Source organism: Eleutherodactylus coqui, chromosome 5 (genome assembly GCF_035609145.1).
Source record: "Eleutherodactylus coqui strain aEleCoq1 chromosome 5, aEleCoq1.hap1, whole genome shotgun sequence".
Taxonomy (NCBI): domain Eukaryota; kingdom Metazoa; phylum Chordata; class Amphibia; order Anura; family Eleutherodactylidae; genus Eleutherodactylus; species Eleutherodactylus coqui.
The window spans coordinates 108799412-108816241 of NC_089841.1; the positions used below are offsets into that span (position 1 = coordinate 108799412).

The window sequence follows — 16830 nt, forward strand, 5'->3', positions numbered from 1 at the left end:
TTCAATATAGTGCTGGTCCACCTTTGGCCTCAATGACTGCAGTAACCCTACCAGGCATACTTTCCATCAAATTTCAATAGATGTGTGGAGCGATTTGCCTCCATTCCTCACGGAGAGCTTGAGATAGTGATGTAGGGAATGATGGGCATGCATGATTACGGTATTCTAGTTCGTCCCAAAGATGCTTGATGGCATTGAGATCCAGACTTTGGGCTGGCTAATGAAGTTTGCAGACGTTCTCCTCCTCAAACCAAGCCTCAACACTTTGTGCTGTATGACACGGTGCTCGTTCATGTCGGAAGAGACTCATAGCTAAATACCAAAGTATTGCCACTGGGTAGGTAATGCCACATTGTCCGGAATGTCTCTGCACCCATTGGCATTAAGGATGGATTTCACTATAACCAATGGCCCAAGTCCTTCCCAGCAGAAACACCCCCATATCATAACAGAACCCCCTTCAGACGTCCCTGTTGGAATGATGCAGTCCTGTAGAATCCGCTCTCCAGGCAGCTGCCACAACAGTGTGCGGCCATCGGATGATGGTGTACTGTGATTCAGCAGTCCACCGCACTTGCTTCCACTCATTTACAGTTCAAGAACAACACTCCAAGTACCATTGCAGGAGCCTTTGTGCATTCACTGCTGGGATGTTGGACTTGTGTGCAGCTGCTTGTCTATGGTAACTCTTCGCATGCAGCTCCTTCCAGATAGTTCTATGTTGTAATGGCCTGTAAGACCTCCCGAGTGTTTCAACAGACTATATGTGTGATGCCTTCACAGTTCGTACAAGGCTTCGTTGTCCACATTCTGTCAGTTTACAATGTCTCCCCGAATGTGGCTGCACTGCATACACACCATATATATTCTATTTTTGAATTCCAAAGTCCATTATCAGCAATGGACTTTGGAAGGTCCAAAAGCGCTACAATGTTCCATACTGATTGGTTGCTCAGGTGACCTTTCCCCACTGTACCCCGCGGGAAGTCTGGCAACTGCCACATATACCTGTGTGATACACTGCTTCATACCTAATGCTCACACATCCGATTCGTATTTCTCCTGACCGCACAGGATTGGTGGGGGCCCCAATACTTTTATCAACATAGTGCATCTTCCAAACCGCATGTATAGCAAAGCCAACAAATACTTCAAACTACTTTTTAAATTAATTTAATGTATGAATCTATCTTAAATGGCATGCTGTTTGAATGGCTGTCATATAAATAGATCAGCAGGGGTTTCTGAAGCCAGACCAGCAGCTTAAATCTAAAAAAGCTTCTTGAGGCAAGCCTGTAATCATTTGTTTTTACATTTTCATGAGTCTAACCTAGGGGATATTAAACATATATGACATTTTTAATGCAGACTGATCCATTGTTTCATGGTACATTACGAGGGGCTGCTGATAAGTCTTCGGCTTTACCAAGAAAGAAACGAGATAGGAAGATGAAACTTTACATTTATTCCACATACTCTCCACTGATGCCAACACACTTCTTACATCGGTATTCAAAGTTCTGTAAGCCTTGCAAAAAGAAGGATTTCGGTTGTGCCTCAAACCAGTCAACCGTAGCAGCCATGGCATCAGAAATGGTGTGAAATTTGGTCCCCTTGAGGTGTTTCTTCAGGTTTGGAAACAGATGATAGTCGGAGGGAGCTAGATCTGGTGAATAAGGTGGGTGGTCAACCAGTTGGAAGCCTAGCTCCACCAGTTTTGCCATGGTTGCTTGTGCAGTGTGAGCGGAAGCGTTGTCTTGCAGGAGCAAAATTCCTTTGGACAGCTTGCCGCGCCTTTTGGTCTTCAGAGCTGCCTTCAATTGGTCCAAAAGTTCAATGTTATACCTTGCATTGATGGTGGAACAATTTGAAGGTAGTCCACTAGCAGCACGCCCTCCTTATCGCAGAACACAGACGCCATCACCTCAGTGGCTGATTTTTGCACCCTGAACTTCTTTGAGCGAGGAGAACCACTGTGCCTCCACTCTTTTGACTGCTTCTTGGTTTCAGGGTCATACAAATAAATCCAGGTCTCATCCATAGTGACCAGTTGATCCAGGAAGTTCTTATCAGTCCGGAAACGCTGACAAATGGATCGGGAAGTTTTCACTCGCATGCTTTTCTGATCTGTTGTCAAACATTTGGGGACCCACTTTGTAGATAGCTTCTTCATGTTCAAATGTTCATGGATAATGACACAAACACGTTCACGAGAAATCCGCATGATGTTTGCTATTCCTTTAGCTGAAATTGGCCGATTCTCCAGTATGAGGTTGTGCACAGCATCGACGATCTCAGGAACAACAACTTATCTGGGTCGTTCAGGACGTTCCTCATCATTGGTGCTGAAGTGGCCCGTTTTAAATTGGGCAACCCAGTTCTTAACAGTAGAATATGAAGGGCATTGATGCCCCAATGTCTGCCATGAATATCCTTCGCAGACTTTCCTTGCAGAAAAATGAATTTTATCACTCCTCTGCTCTCATTTGCTGTGAACATCACCTTAGACTCCACCAGTTTGTTTTCCCGCGTGCCGAGATCACTGTTGCCATAAGGTACAAACACAAAAATTTTGAAAACATATATTAGACACATAAGGCTTTCATGTGATGTAATTTTTGTTACCATAGAAACAAAAAAAGAACACAAAGCCAAAGACTTAACAGCACTCACTCGTATAAAACCAAATAATACACATGGAGATAAGGTTAGCTAACATAAGGGTCTTCCTGCCTTACCAGGAAATGATGTGTACATAGAAGTAGTCCCTGCATGTGCTATGTACCCCAGGGAGAGTAGGGAGCAAGCTAAGATTGAGCCTGGTTTCACAGTGGGTTTTGGGAAACTAGTGCTGACTCCATCCTCCTTGCAGAAAACTGCATAGGGACAGAAACTAGGACGAAATCTGAACAGAACTGTAGAGGTGAATATGAGAGACCGAAACCTCTTTGATCTGTCTCGCATAGTTTTCATCCTTGTCAATCTCATTACACTGGATACAAAGCTCCAAGGACAGAGCTTCAATATTTTATCTAGTGTAAAAGACAGGGACAAAAACTATGTTAACCCTTTCCAATCCACTGTCCAACGTCTTCCTACATTCTGATTGAAGCTTGTACAGCTCCAATGTCAGAAGACGACTGACGGGGTATTCTTACCGTCTATTGCCAGCCACTCCAGTGTCAAAGTCTCTGGCGCACACACACTGGCTTTAGCCAGCAGATGGCACTGTTGTATAACAGCAAAAAGAGAAAGCCTTTTAGGAAACCCTGAATCCAAAATTGAATTGGAAAGGGTTAAAAAGGAGACCAAAGAGGTCTCCATATCATATATTTACCTCTATGATTCTGTCTAGGATTAAGTCTTTATGCAGTTTTCTGTATGGAGTACAGAAACCAGGACTGTGCCAACAGTGGTTTCACAAAACATAATGTGAAACTAGACTGTCTCCTACTTTCTCAAAGTCATAGTGAAGACATGCTACAGTAGACTGAGTCACTCAACATGCTTCTCCTGCAAAGAAGAAAGCAATACTTCACATTAAAATTAGCCATGTCATCAGTTGCATACCACATATCCAACTTTTTCGAGAATACAACCTAGTGCTATAAAGACAACCTTTTTTAATAGAATTCACTGTAAGGCCTTAGTCAGACGGGTGTTTTTTCGCGCGATTTGCGGATCGCATGACGGATGCGCATCCGCAAATCGCGGGACCGGTGCCTGAAAATCGCCCGAAAATCTGCTCCTAGCCGCGTTTCATTAGAAACGGGCCGGAGCTGTCAAGCGCATTGCATTCAATGGAGCCGGCAATACAGCTGAATTCATGAATGGGTGTGAGTCAGACCTGCCTCTGATTGGCTCAGCGCTGAGCCAATCAGGGGGCAGGTCTGACTCACACCCCCTTCACACCCACTGCAGGCCGGCCGCGCGGAACTCCGGCTACCGGGAGCAGGTGAGTATGTATATTTTTTTTATTTTAACACTTTTCTGGATGAACTGCAGGGAAGGGCTTATATATTTAAGCCCTTCCCGACAATTCATCCCGCGCACACCGGCAGCCCATTGCTTTCAATGGAGCCGGCTGTATTGCCGGCTCCATTGAATTCAATGGGCAAACATCGTTCTTCTCTGCCACAGCTGTTACAGCTGTGGCAGAGAAGAATGATTTGTCTTCTATATGTTCTCAATGGGGTCGGCGCTGCTGCCACCGGCCCCATTGAGCGCATATAGAGAAGAGAACAGGAATCGCAGATCGCAGATAGGTGCGATCTGCGATTTCTGTTCTATAATTTATCGGACGAGCGCATAAAAAGCGCTCATGTGTCCGATACCATTGCAAAGCAATGGTTTTAAAAAAATCGCCGGACGCATGCGCATGCACAAATCGCACGACAAAAACGCCCGTCTGACTAAGACCTAAAATAGTAGAAAGTAACATAATTAGCTGTTACAGCCATTTAGGACACCTACAAGTGGACTAACAATGTATAAAGACATTTTAAACAGTATGGACACTTTGAAAAAATTGCTGACACAACAGCGAGAAACTTAATTTGTTCTATAGGGCTTTGTCAGCTTCATGCATGACAATCTCCTAGAGGAGCCGCTAAAATATGGTGCTCTCTAAAGTGCTGCAAACACCTTTTTCACACAAGGTTGGATGTCTCTGCCCTCAAACAGGACTGATGGCATGACATACAGTTGGTGCACATACTCCATATAAATTTACATTGCTTTATCTACTCAATAAATCAATCACTTTACCTGCATATCAGGCCATCTAACAGATACCTTCATTGAAACAAACCAGCTGATTGGCCAATTTTAAGAGAAATAGCTAATCTTAGGTCAAGATACTTATCCTAAGGGAATAATTAATTTGCCACATGTTACATTTGTGTAGGGTGGAAGTACGGCGCCCTTCATGGACATCACCAACATGTCAAACTAAGTTGTAACTTATGTCCTCAATAGACCAATATAGACATATTTTATATCAGCAGAACACGGGGAACACAAAATAGGGCAAATAACGGTTACACAAATACACTTCAGGATCCTTCGACAGTGATAGGAAGAAGGCACTCTTTGGCATCCAGTACTGATGAGGCACATGTGCTGAAGGAGCTGTCACTTGGGCTGGGGCTGACATCTTGACATCAACTTGGTTCCATCTTCTGATTGCATCCAGTGTGCCGCAACACTACTATAGCATAATGTATCTTTTTTGTGGTATAAATATCTATGCCTGACCATAATTTGGGTCAACATGCTTGGAGAAATATACTGGGACTTTGACTATATACTCCAACCTTCAATTGGACCATTATGTTTATACAATGGGACTAGTCCATTGCATTTAGAGAGTGCTTAGTGCATTCTTGACACCAATTTTTGAGCGTCACAGTCCTTTTCAAGACCAGCAATCAGATATATCTACGTTTTATAATGTGACAAACGGGGACAAATAATGACTAGACTGTCAAATAAATTTGCATCACCACTAGGTTATCTATCCCTAACCCTAACAATTTATTCTTGGTACATACACCAGGGAAGAGTCCAAGTGCATGTTCAGAAAATAGAAAGCCCTGACATATACTGCACCACTGTATTCAAGGCAGCGTGGCATATGTCGCCAATAGGGTCCCATGCAAAGAGTCACATAATGCCTAGCTTCCCTCTACACTGGGAGGAGTAATGAACTATACTTTTCATACCCCTCAAATGTTTGCTGGATAAATTGGGACCCCTGGATACATTCGGTGCTGGCACAGAACTTTCCCACAACATACATCTAGCAGAAATGGAAACATAACTGGTGGCTGAAGAAGACCACCTAGTCCAACCAGTCTGCCCAGAGGCTTAACCTGGAGCCTCTGGGCCCCAGTGCAAAACTTGTAACAGGGCCCCCAACTATAATGCTTTATTCATAGTACTGGGCTCCCTATATGGAGAAGAGAGGCCTTATGGGCCACCTAAAGCTCCTGGGCCCGGGTGCAACCGCATCCCCTGCATCCTCTATAGTTACGCCCCTGAGTCTGCCCTTATACATGTTGTTATCCCTTAGGAAGGATATATGCCTATGCCAGGCATGCTTAAGGTAGCAGAAAATTACAAGTGTATGGGGACAAATAAAACTGAGCGACATAATCTAAAAAGATGAAGTTATTGGCACTTTACTTGTCTGTGACCAAAGCAAGCACTATGTAATTTGGAGCTATCCGTCATTCATTAATGCTTCAATGCTGAGCAAGCTCAGACACACAACATGGGGAAATCGCACAATTACTGCAGCCAGGAGGGCAATTATACAGTTTCATCTCAGCATATAAGATGTCAAAGAGGAAGCAGAAATGATATCTACAGAGAAATAATCAATTTTCATTAAATGCAAAGAAGCGGCTGTGGTAAAAGAACATTAACTCAATCCCAAGCCGCAGATTTAGCAGCTATAAATCAAACTGATTATTTTAATCTAAAACGTCTATTCATTAACATTTAGTGATAGAATAATATTATATGACAGCATGTTTATGCGTATCAGTGCCTATGTATCATAGTTACCCAGTAAGGGTCACATTGTGGCCAATTGGTTTAAAATGTTCTGCTTTACCGCACAGTGGATATATTACTTTTTTATTATTTTAAGTGAAGAAGAACACATAGGGCAGATTTACTGATACTGTCTAATCGTTAGTGCAAACTTAGACACAGTCTTAACATATGCCAGAAGATGTATCACATTTATCTGGTGTATCTTTAGACTGTCTAGTCTAAGTTTATACCCCTTATTAGCTTAGTTTTAGAACAAATTTTGGTGTCAACATTTTGGAATACTTTAGGCCACACCCACTTTCCTGTATAATATTGCTTTTGGACTTGATGAAAAGCTGGTGCATTCTCAGTGGTGAATCTGCCCAAATATTCTACACTGTACGAGTATCTTGCCTAACAATGTATGTACTCATTTAACAGGTGAATACATACAGCTGAAAGCCTGCATCAAAATCCACAGCAAATATGTACCATGTGAACATATCCTTACGTATATTGGTGAAGTTCTGATTTGATTCGAAACTAATTCGGACCAAACTAAACTTTTTGCCTAAACTTGGTGAACCAGCCAAACTGAACTTTTCAAAAGTTTGTTCATCACTTAGATTGGGGAACCTTTTGGGAATTAAAGCTACAGCTAGGCTTCCCCTTAATTAATATCGTACTATATTCCTATTTATAGCCAATTTATCAAATATACTAAGCACAATGTATATTATTTGCACTTAGGCCACCTGCAGACGGCCGGGTCGGATCTGGCTGCGAGAATTCTTACAGCCGGACCTGACCCGAGCCACTGCAAAGACCAGCGCGGCACTCACCTGCTCCTGCGGCTCCGGCTCAGAGCCCCGCACAGAAATAGAGCATGCCGCTTTTAGTTTTCTGCGCGTGATTTCACGCAGACAAATCGTGGCCATCTGCCTAGAATTGCGTTTTTTAACGCAATCCTATGGCAGCTTCCACAGACGGAAATTCTGCGGGAAATCCCACCGCGGAGTATTCGCCCATGTGCAGCGGGCCTTATACAGCTATTACTATCTAGCATCTTTGCTCCATCATTTAATGAAATATCTTTGAATTCTAGACCATCAAATAGTTATATCCTCCTTTCAGAAAACATTGAGGGGGGGTAAGAAAGGCCATATGCCAGAATTCTTTTGCAAAACAAGTTGCACAGTTTTGCACAAGGTATACTTTTACTTTTTTCTGCCATCCTTACTGCTTTTCTAAAAAAGTGGTTGTGGCTTAGTGGAAGGGACGGGGCTGCTCACAACCCAACAAGTTTACTAGAATTTATGCTAGCGACTGAGATGAATTACAGCACAAATCTATGCCAGCATTGCATAGATTTTCACTTTCTACTGCATGGACGGCCAAAAATACGGCAAATTTATTGAGATGAGACACATGCAGTTTCTGAATTAAGACTCATGTATAAAATGCCTGCCAAAATAAATCCTCACTACTACTTTGGTTTATCAATGCACTTGCACCAGTTTTCCGCCATACATTTTGGTGCATGCTTTTTGCACAAAAAATGCTACTTTTTCGGTTTGCACATCATGCTTGACATCTGCTGACAAAAGTGGGAGTGGCTAAGTGACCTGACATACTTATTATAATTTATACCAGAAACTGGCATAAATTATGGTGCAAATCTATGTGAGCTCATGCCTGGCATAGATTGCATTTGTGTTGCACAGACTGCCATAACATACACCAAATTAATTAAGGTGCGCAGTTTATATTAACTCTTTCCAATCCACTGTCTGACGTCTAAAGACATTATGATTTAAAGGGGTTGTCCCGTGATAGCAAGTGGTGTTAAGCACTTCTGTATGGCCATATTAATGCACTTTGTAATATACATCGTGCATTAAATATTGGCCATACAGAAGTTATAAACTTACCCCTCCGGTGCTGGCGTCCCCGTCTCCATGGCGCCGACTAAAGCTGCCTTCTCCCTGGATTAGATGCCCTTGCGCTCTCAGCCCTCTTCTGTCCGGCTCCGGCGTGCTCGCGCTGCAGAGGTCTTCTGTACAGCTCCGATGTTGGAAGACATCTGTCGGGGTTCTCTTACTGTATATTGCCAGCCTCTCTGCTGTTGGAGCCTATCCAAAGTGTCACCTCATGCAGTACTGGCTTTAACCAGCATATAGCGCCGTTGCGTAACGGCAGAAAAAGACTAAGCCCCCTAGGAAAATCTGGATACAAATTGGATTGGAAAGGGTTAAGATATATGGGACAAATCTACCGTGTTTAGGAATCCTGTTATTCAAAAGTACAAACTTTTGTCATTCAAATTGGAAGAAGTGAGCATAATTGATAACCAGCTTTAAATTGCCATTTGGCCCTTAGTGAAAGCATAATAGGATCATTTGCTTAAAAAGGGGATAATACAATATTTATAGCGCTAGTAGTTTGTTTGTTCTATAATAGTTACTTGGAAAGGAAATAATAAGTCTTACATTCAATTCTTGCACGAGTGGCGAAAAAAAATTGAAATTCATTCTTGCACAGTCTTAAATGACATTGACATACATGCCAAGTACATCAGTATATGCATAGGTAACAGCTATACCTAGGCCCTGGTGACTCAATTGCCTCTTTTCCATATACATATAAGAAAAAGCATATGATATTAATAGCACTGAGTGAACCAAAATAGTCGTACGGTTAGGGGTCCAACTTTGCTTTTGCAAAAAAATTTGGTTCGGCACAACCAATAGTTTTAGAGGTATAGGTGAAATTTCGGTTCAGTTCTCAAAAATTTGGCTCCTTTTGTAAAAAGTGAGTGGGGATTTTGGGAGGAGGCATGGCTGCCCTGGACCAATAGATTTATGTATAATTTACAACAGGAACTCATGTAAATTATGCCAGAGATGTACGGCAGGTTAGGCCCAGTGTAAATTTCTGTGCAGGCGCACAAAGGTGCTGAGATGCGCCTAATACATGAAGAGCAAAATTATAATATCACCCAAAGTTAAAGGGGTTGTCACGTGCCGAAACGTTTTTTTTTTTTTCAATAGCCCCCCAGTTAGGCGCGAGACAAACCCGATGCAGGGCTTTAAAAAAAACAAACCGGATAGTACTTACCCGAATCCCCGCGCTCCTGTGACTTCTTACTTACCTTGCGAAGATGGCCGCCGGGATCTTCACCCACGGTGGACCGCAGGTCTTCTCCCATGGTGCACCGTGGGCTCTGTGCGTTCCATTGCCGATTCCAGCCTCCTGATTGGCTGGAATCGGCACACGTGACGGGGCGGAGCTACGAGGAGCAGCTCTCCGGCACGAGCGGCCCCATTCAGAAGGGAGAAGACCGGACTGCGCAAGCGCGTCTAATCGGGCGATTAGACGCTGAAATTAGACGGCTCCATGGAGACGAGGACGCTAGCAACGGAACAGGTAAGTGAATAACTTCTGTATGGCTCATAATTAATGCACGATGTACATTACAAAGTGCATTAATATGGCCATACAGAAGTGCATAACCCCACTTGCTTTCGCGGGACAACCCCTTTAATTTCCTCCAAAGTTTATAAACGTCAAAATAAAATGCATAAATACAATAAACAGATAATAAAAAAATGAAATGAGAGTGCATGATAAAAGTCTAGGCTAGATCTAAACCCTCTGATATAGACACGAAACAGTCTATAAGAGCTTAAATCCACGGAGGAAGAATAGAACAGAGAGAGGGACTAGCATCCCACGTGTATCACCACCAAAATGGGAGGCTTTTTCAGGGGCAACCAACTTGCATTGTATTGAAATCTGATACGTGTCACTTTAACATTGAACAACACCATAAGGGCTCTGGCCATACGACTTCTCTGCAATGCGAGAGTGAGTGAAAATGCATGAAAAAAATATAACCAATGATTTTCAATGGTTTCATTCTCATTAGCGATGTTTTCACTCTAACTTCACATCACAAAGAAGTATGTGTGATATCAACCATTGTTTTCAGTGTGGCCGGCAGCAGCAGCGCTGGCCACATTGAAATCAATAGGGGAAGATTGCAAAGCCGGCTAGGAATACAACCACCCCTTCCCGAGAGAGGGGTGGGCAGAGCTACAAGGGATCTCTGACATATATCACCGTATTTGGATAGATAGGGGGCGGGGCTAGAGGGGTTATCATAGTGATAAGCCAGGGTATGGTCCGCAGATAAATCCGGGGGCTTCAGGTACCTAATGTCATCTCTCCACATAGATATGATCCATGAGGAAAGATGAAACAAACTCTTTCTTTTTTTTTTTTAATTGGATAGCACTGATCATGTGACTGGGACCCGAATACAGCGACTCCCGGGACAGCTCCCTGCTTTTGAATATTTATACTAGCCGGCCCTCTGCACATGTGCATGACGTAATGCAGTCTGGCGCAGGCATCAGGTCCGGTGGGGACGAGAACACCGGGGGACAACGCGGAGGACGCATATTAACATCTTCATCAGTACTTTTGCCCTAATCACCAATCAGGTTGCTGGAATTGTGAATCAGACAACCTAAACAACCAATCAGGTTGCTGGAATTGTGAATCAGAACCAATTAGGTTGCTGAATAGGGCAGAAGTGCTGATGAAGATGTTAATATGTGCGGAGAACGAGGGTGAGTATTCTCAGCTCCCCTTTCGGATACAGTCTGTAAGGGGGGCTGAAACTTTATCTTTTATTTACTTTTCATTGACTGTAAAGTGATCACAGGTATCCGGCTATCACGTGACGGGGTGAACAGCATGGACCTGTCACGTCCAGAGCCTGTAGGATTTTAATCCGCAGGTCAAACACCTGTAATGAGCTGTGCAGGCGTTTAATCACAGAGACAGTCCGCGGCATGGTTGTCAGAAAGTGAGACGCTATCAGAGTCAAAGGCTTATCCATATTCAAATCACATTGGGCTAGATAGTGGACAAATCTTGCTGTACAGGAGGTACAACATGGAGGTATGCTCTCAAACCTGAGGGTGGTGGTCCTTGAATTGCTCACCACCCATATTTGTGGTGGTGGTCCCAATCAGGGCTGTGCTTGGTCTAGTTGCATTCAACAGCAATTTAATATAATAGTTTTGTTAATGCAAATGAGGGAGATAGAATAAGACCTCTGCAGCGCCACCTATTGGAATGCAGCATTCCTGCAAGTCAATGTTAGACTCTTTATACAAGCCTTGTAATAAAGACTGGGAATTGTTAATTGCATTGCTGCAGCGTTTATTTGGTTAGACAGATTAAACATGTGCAAACCTAACTGTATCTCATCTATACTGATCTAGGTTAATGTTAAGGTACCTTTACATGGGATGACTGTCAGGCGTTAGCTCTCCCAGCGACTATCACTCCTGTGCTTTTACATAGGAGCGAGGTCATTGAGAGAACAGAGACAGACCAACCGGAGATCACTTCCAGTGGTTTGCCTCCATTCACTGCAAACTAGAGTTGTTCATAGATTGAGAGGCTCCTGTTTTCACTGGCAGATAGTCACTTGGTTTTTAGTTATTGAGTTTAGTTTAGTTTTGAGTTAAACTGCGGTGCCCTGTCAGCGGCTGCGTGAACATTGGACGCTATCGCCCGAGTTTGCTGTTTCAGTGATACTCACCCGTATAAAGCTACGTTTTGGCTGATGGTACACAACCGAATTTGAGTTGCGGAATCTGCGATAGTCACCCGCACAGATGATCCATGGTATTCCGCACCCATTGAAAGGATAGAGCATTCGCATGTCTACTCACATAAGCAGACAGCAATTGCGATTTCCACGAGTGGATTTAAAATCGCAGCATGTTCTATTAGAGCGGGATTTGCACAGACAGCTTCTGTTGAAGTCAACGGAAGCTGTCCAACCCGCGGCCCATCCGTAATTGACACTGCAGATAAATCGCAGGTATCCATGTCATCGCCTAGCGACGGCGAGGGCAAAACAAAGATTAAAAAAAACCAAAAAAACAGCCCTGCACATGACCAACAGCGAGCCACTGCAGTCATCCGCAATACAGAAGAAAGTAGGTATGCAGGGTCGCCGGCCGTGGTCAGAGACGGATTCCGCTGCAGGCTCCCACATGCGGAATCCAACCCGGTCGTGTAGAGCCGGCCTTACAGTCTGCATGGTGGCCCAGAGCTGCATTCACAATTTTGCGATGTGCTTGCATTACTTGTGTAAAGTTTGCTGTAGTGATTTGCATTTTCAGACGTTCCCTGCTTCAAGTCTTCGTCTGCATCAGGTTCCTACAGTAATAAGTACAAGAGGTTTTGCTTTTGCTCTTAGGTGAATAAGTAACACCTCTCACTTAGTCCGAGTGTCCACAGGCGATTTGTCATAGCGTGATCTGCGGCGATAAATCACATGTGGAGCATGCATGACACGCTTTCCATAGGATAACTATGGAAAGCGCAGCCCAATGTACAAGAGCAGATAATCGCATGCCTCGATTCTCCACGATGAACTGATCATTAGGATGGGTTCATTGTGGAAAATCGCGGTGACATTAGTGCTCCCCCATGGCGGAATATCACTCGCCCGTGGACACTCAGCTTTAACCTTCATCAACTTGGAAATTCTTTGGGTTGAATAAAAGATAAAACTGTGTAGTGTAAGGCACAATATAAACCACTTTTAAAGATTTTGCCATCAATTTTTAAGGCTATATCTGCAGTGCATGAGGCTGCCCCCCCCCCCACCTCCCTCCCCCACTGGCTGTGATAATGTTGACCTCCAGTAGGGTGACATGTATGGTAAAGGTGGGTTCCTTAAGCTGGTATCATAACTTTTCTGACTACAATGTTAATATGAATAAAGTCCTCAAAAGCTAAGTACTGGAGCAATATACAATATTTTGGAAAGTGATAGATGAGAGTTGGCTAAGGCTGTTTGAGCGACATGGCCTTAGGGTGTTGCCAGTGCGAAATTCAGAAGTGTTTATTTGGCATGCTGTTAAATGACTGCAGATAAGACTCGATAGAGACCAAAGTGCTCATGATGCAGACTAAGCAAAAAATGCAAGTATTTCATTTGGTGCCATTCAGGAACAATGATAATGGCATGCTACTTTACTTTTGTTAATTTGGCTGTGGTATCAGGTTTTCCCATAAAACACAATTAGTGCTTAATCATATAGTCAGAAAAGTGACTGTACCTCCTCGATCTCGTGCTGCTAGATTGCTTCCTCGTTTTAATGTAACATCCAACTGGTGCATTCCGGGATTAGGGAGTGGAAGATCTGCATTACTATGTCCCACACTGTTTTTCTGCAAAAATGAAAGAGAGAAAAATAGGTTTTAATGAACAAAGTTATGGGTCAGACCACAGATTGAGCAGGCTTTATAGTGGTGAAAGAAGTGTGAGAATTCTAAAATCAATATAGAGATTCTTCTATAGATACAATGCTTAGAGGGGAGTCCGAAAGAGTAAAGCTCTGTATGAAATTGGAGGCATGCCAAGATACAATAGATGCTCCATGTACATTAATAGGAGTTCTGATGTCACGTCCACTTTGTGCGTGCAATAACTGCAAACCAAAAAATGTATCTCTCTGGCAATGTTCACACCACACTATAAGGAACACTAGTTATACCTGGTAGAGAAAACAAAAGTGGAGAACTTTCCCTAATGGGCACCCAGGTGGTGACAGTCCCTACCCAATAGTGAATGACCCGCCCTGATAAGGGTGCATCCACCCTCTTTCCTTGGCCACTCACCAACTCTGCAACATATAACAGATTAATACCACTGTGCAAATAAACAAACTCCACAAAATAAGCCGCAGTACTTATCTTATGAGTGGCTGGGAGAATCGCAGAACCCTGATCCTGCAATGTTCATCTACACCAGCAGAAGGAGACTAGAAAAAATGAACAGCACAGAACGAAGGGAAGATGGAAATAAAAACCCTCCCTAATTCCCTTCAGGTTAACTCCAACAGCAAAACACACCCATGAGAACTTCCACCAGTTTTAATGACAAATGGAAAGAAATACAAAACAACCAGCAAAGTCAAACTCTAACTGATACAACACCTGATACTGCGTGATACAAAAGGGAATCACAATATGGCCATGTGCAAAAGCCCTGATAAAAAGAAGCAATATAAAAAATGATGTCCTAGATACATTACAATTGTGCAATTGTTATTACTTCTATTTGAGAGGCAGTGAATGGAATATTATTTCACTGATAACTAGATAGGAATTGAAGATAAATGCTTGCTTGCTCAATTTTTAAAGTACTTTCCACATTTACTCTGAAGTTCATGAAGATGACAGTTGGTGTCCCTATAGTACTAACAACACCACTGCAGCAAAACATGGCTGTACCAAAATTGTAGTTAAATATTAAATTGTTATGGCACTTTGAGACAACTTGTCTTAGGGCTTGTTCACATAAACTCTGGGGGTTTCTGCTTTCCTGCTCTGTTAGGGGAGCAGGTAAATGGAAACCCCTTGCCAGACAGATCTTTCTTATAAAGGAACCAAATGGTACTGAATCGACTCGACTATAATGGGAACCATCCAGTTTCCGTCTGTCTGGCATTTTACAGAACAAACTATTGCAGCATGCTGCATTATTTTGTCATGTGTTTCAGTGCAAATCAGCTAATTTAAACAAGACCGTAATATGATGGTCAGTGTGATAATCTTCAAAACTATAAATTACTTACCCATAAAAGGTCCCCCTTCCTTCTAGTTTTCTATCCACTGCCTGTTGTCATATGAAATCAGTTGTTAGTTTACTGTTATGGACAGCGAGTGTGGACCCATTATGCCAACTAACCAGTTTGGCTTTGGGCTAATCCTAAAGACGTTATTCTGATGGTTCACCGGTTTTTACCTTTTAACCACTGTACAGGGATCTGGACTTTCGCTGCGGGAAACCGCTGAGTCAGAAACACCGTTGCAACGCATCGCCAAACCGTTTGAACTACAATCAATCTGGTCCAATCTTGGGCAGGCAGAGTACAATTGTAATCCTGGTAGTAAATCCCAGAATCGGGGCAGACACTGGAGTCAGAAGCAGGAGACCTTTGCAAGGTGATTGAGACAAAATCACAACAATACTCAGGGAAGGAGGAGGATCCCCTGCTCAGCTAAATAGGAGGGTAATAGCCTTATACCCTGCAGCTGGGCTGAGAGCACTGGGCAAGCTAAACTCCTACAGTTCTGATGGAAAGGACACAGCTATGAGCTAACTCACGTAGCAAGGGCAGAGCGACGCCCGCATCTGCCTGGAAAAGCAAGAGGGCAGACACAGTTAGCCGAGAAGAATTACAAGAAGCAGTGGTCAGTTGATGACTCATACTGCCCTTAGAAGTCTATGGAAAGAGGTAGGGGGGAAGCTGCTGCAGATACTGCATTAATTCTAAAATAAATTCTCCTGTCTTCTGAGTTTTGTACAGTTTAGTTTGACAACCAGAGAAATAGTCTCTTGCAAGTATTCAACCCGCAATTTTTTTTAAGTGTACAGTATATTTAAAAAAAAACAACAACCCCAAAACAGTATTATATATAATTAGCATATCTTGGATGTGGCTATGGTACCTTCTTGGGTATTGTCTGTGTCATCAATTGTCTGGTTATCTTCTGCCAGGATAAAAAGGGGACTTTACCTGTTAAATGTAGTAACAGTATTCAGTTACATTATGTGGCAAGGTGTTTGTCGAGTGATGACTTTATATACTGGCGACTAGAGATAACTTCAAGGGTATGCTCACATGGAGTGGAAATTCTGCAGCATTTCCGCCTGCAAAATCTGTGAATTTTGAGTTGAGATCAGCTGCGTATCTGCAGCTGATTTCAACCAATTCAACAAACCCTTTACCTCCCAATTCTTCAGACTATCAGTGCAGCCTTTCACCTGGTGGTCTATAGTGAGTGCAGCGACACTGGTTGGGGGAGGCCAATGTACCCTAATGACAGCCAGACTTCTCATGACAATTTAGAGCAACTCCTCTCCGAGTGCTCTGATGTCTTCTTATAAAGATGCACCAAGACAAGAAAGTGATGAAATGTTGTGAATACCCTGGTGTTTGCTTATATGGTAATAGCTTTCTAAACATCAGTTTAATAGCAGGAACAAACATTATGTGCAGTCTGAACACTCATCTCCTGGAGTCCCTGTGGTTAAACCAAGGATGTTATACAGCTCCCAGTCGCTCACATGAATTCTCTCTAAAGAACACAGTTGAGCAAATGATCTCTTTTATAAGATCCAATCATCAGATATTGTTTGAGTAGTAATAATGACTTCACGATGTGGCATATCCCATTGGTCTTCTATAT

General features: G+C 43.0%; 1 protein-coding gene across 1 annotated transcript in view; it reads right to left on the reverse strand.

Moving 5' to 3' along the window:
* The window catches only part of MCTP1 (multiple C2 and transmembrane domain containing 1), a 748272-nt gene that overhangs the window by 478283 nt on the left and 253159 nt on the right, over nt 1-16830 (reverse strand). The window contains exon 3 of the mRNA XM_066603001.1: nt 13692-13803. Coding sequence (XP_066459098.1) covers nt 13692-13803 — 112 coding nt within the window. The remainder of the gene's footprint in view (nt 1-13691; nt 13804-16830) is intronic.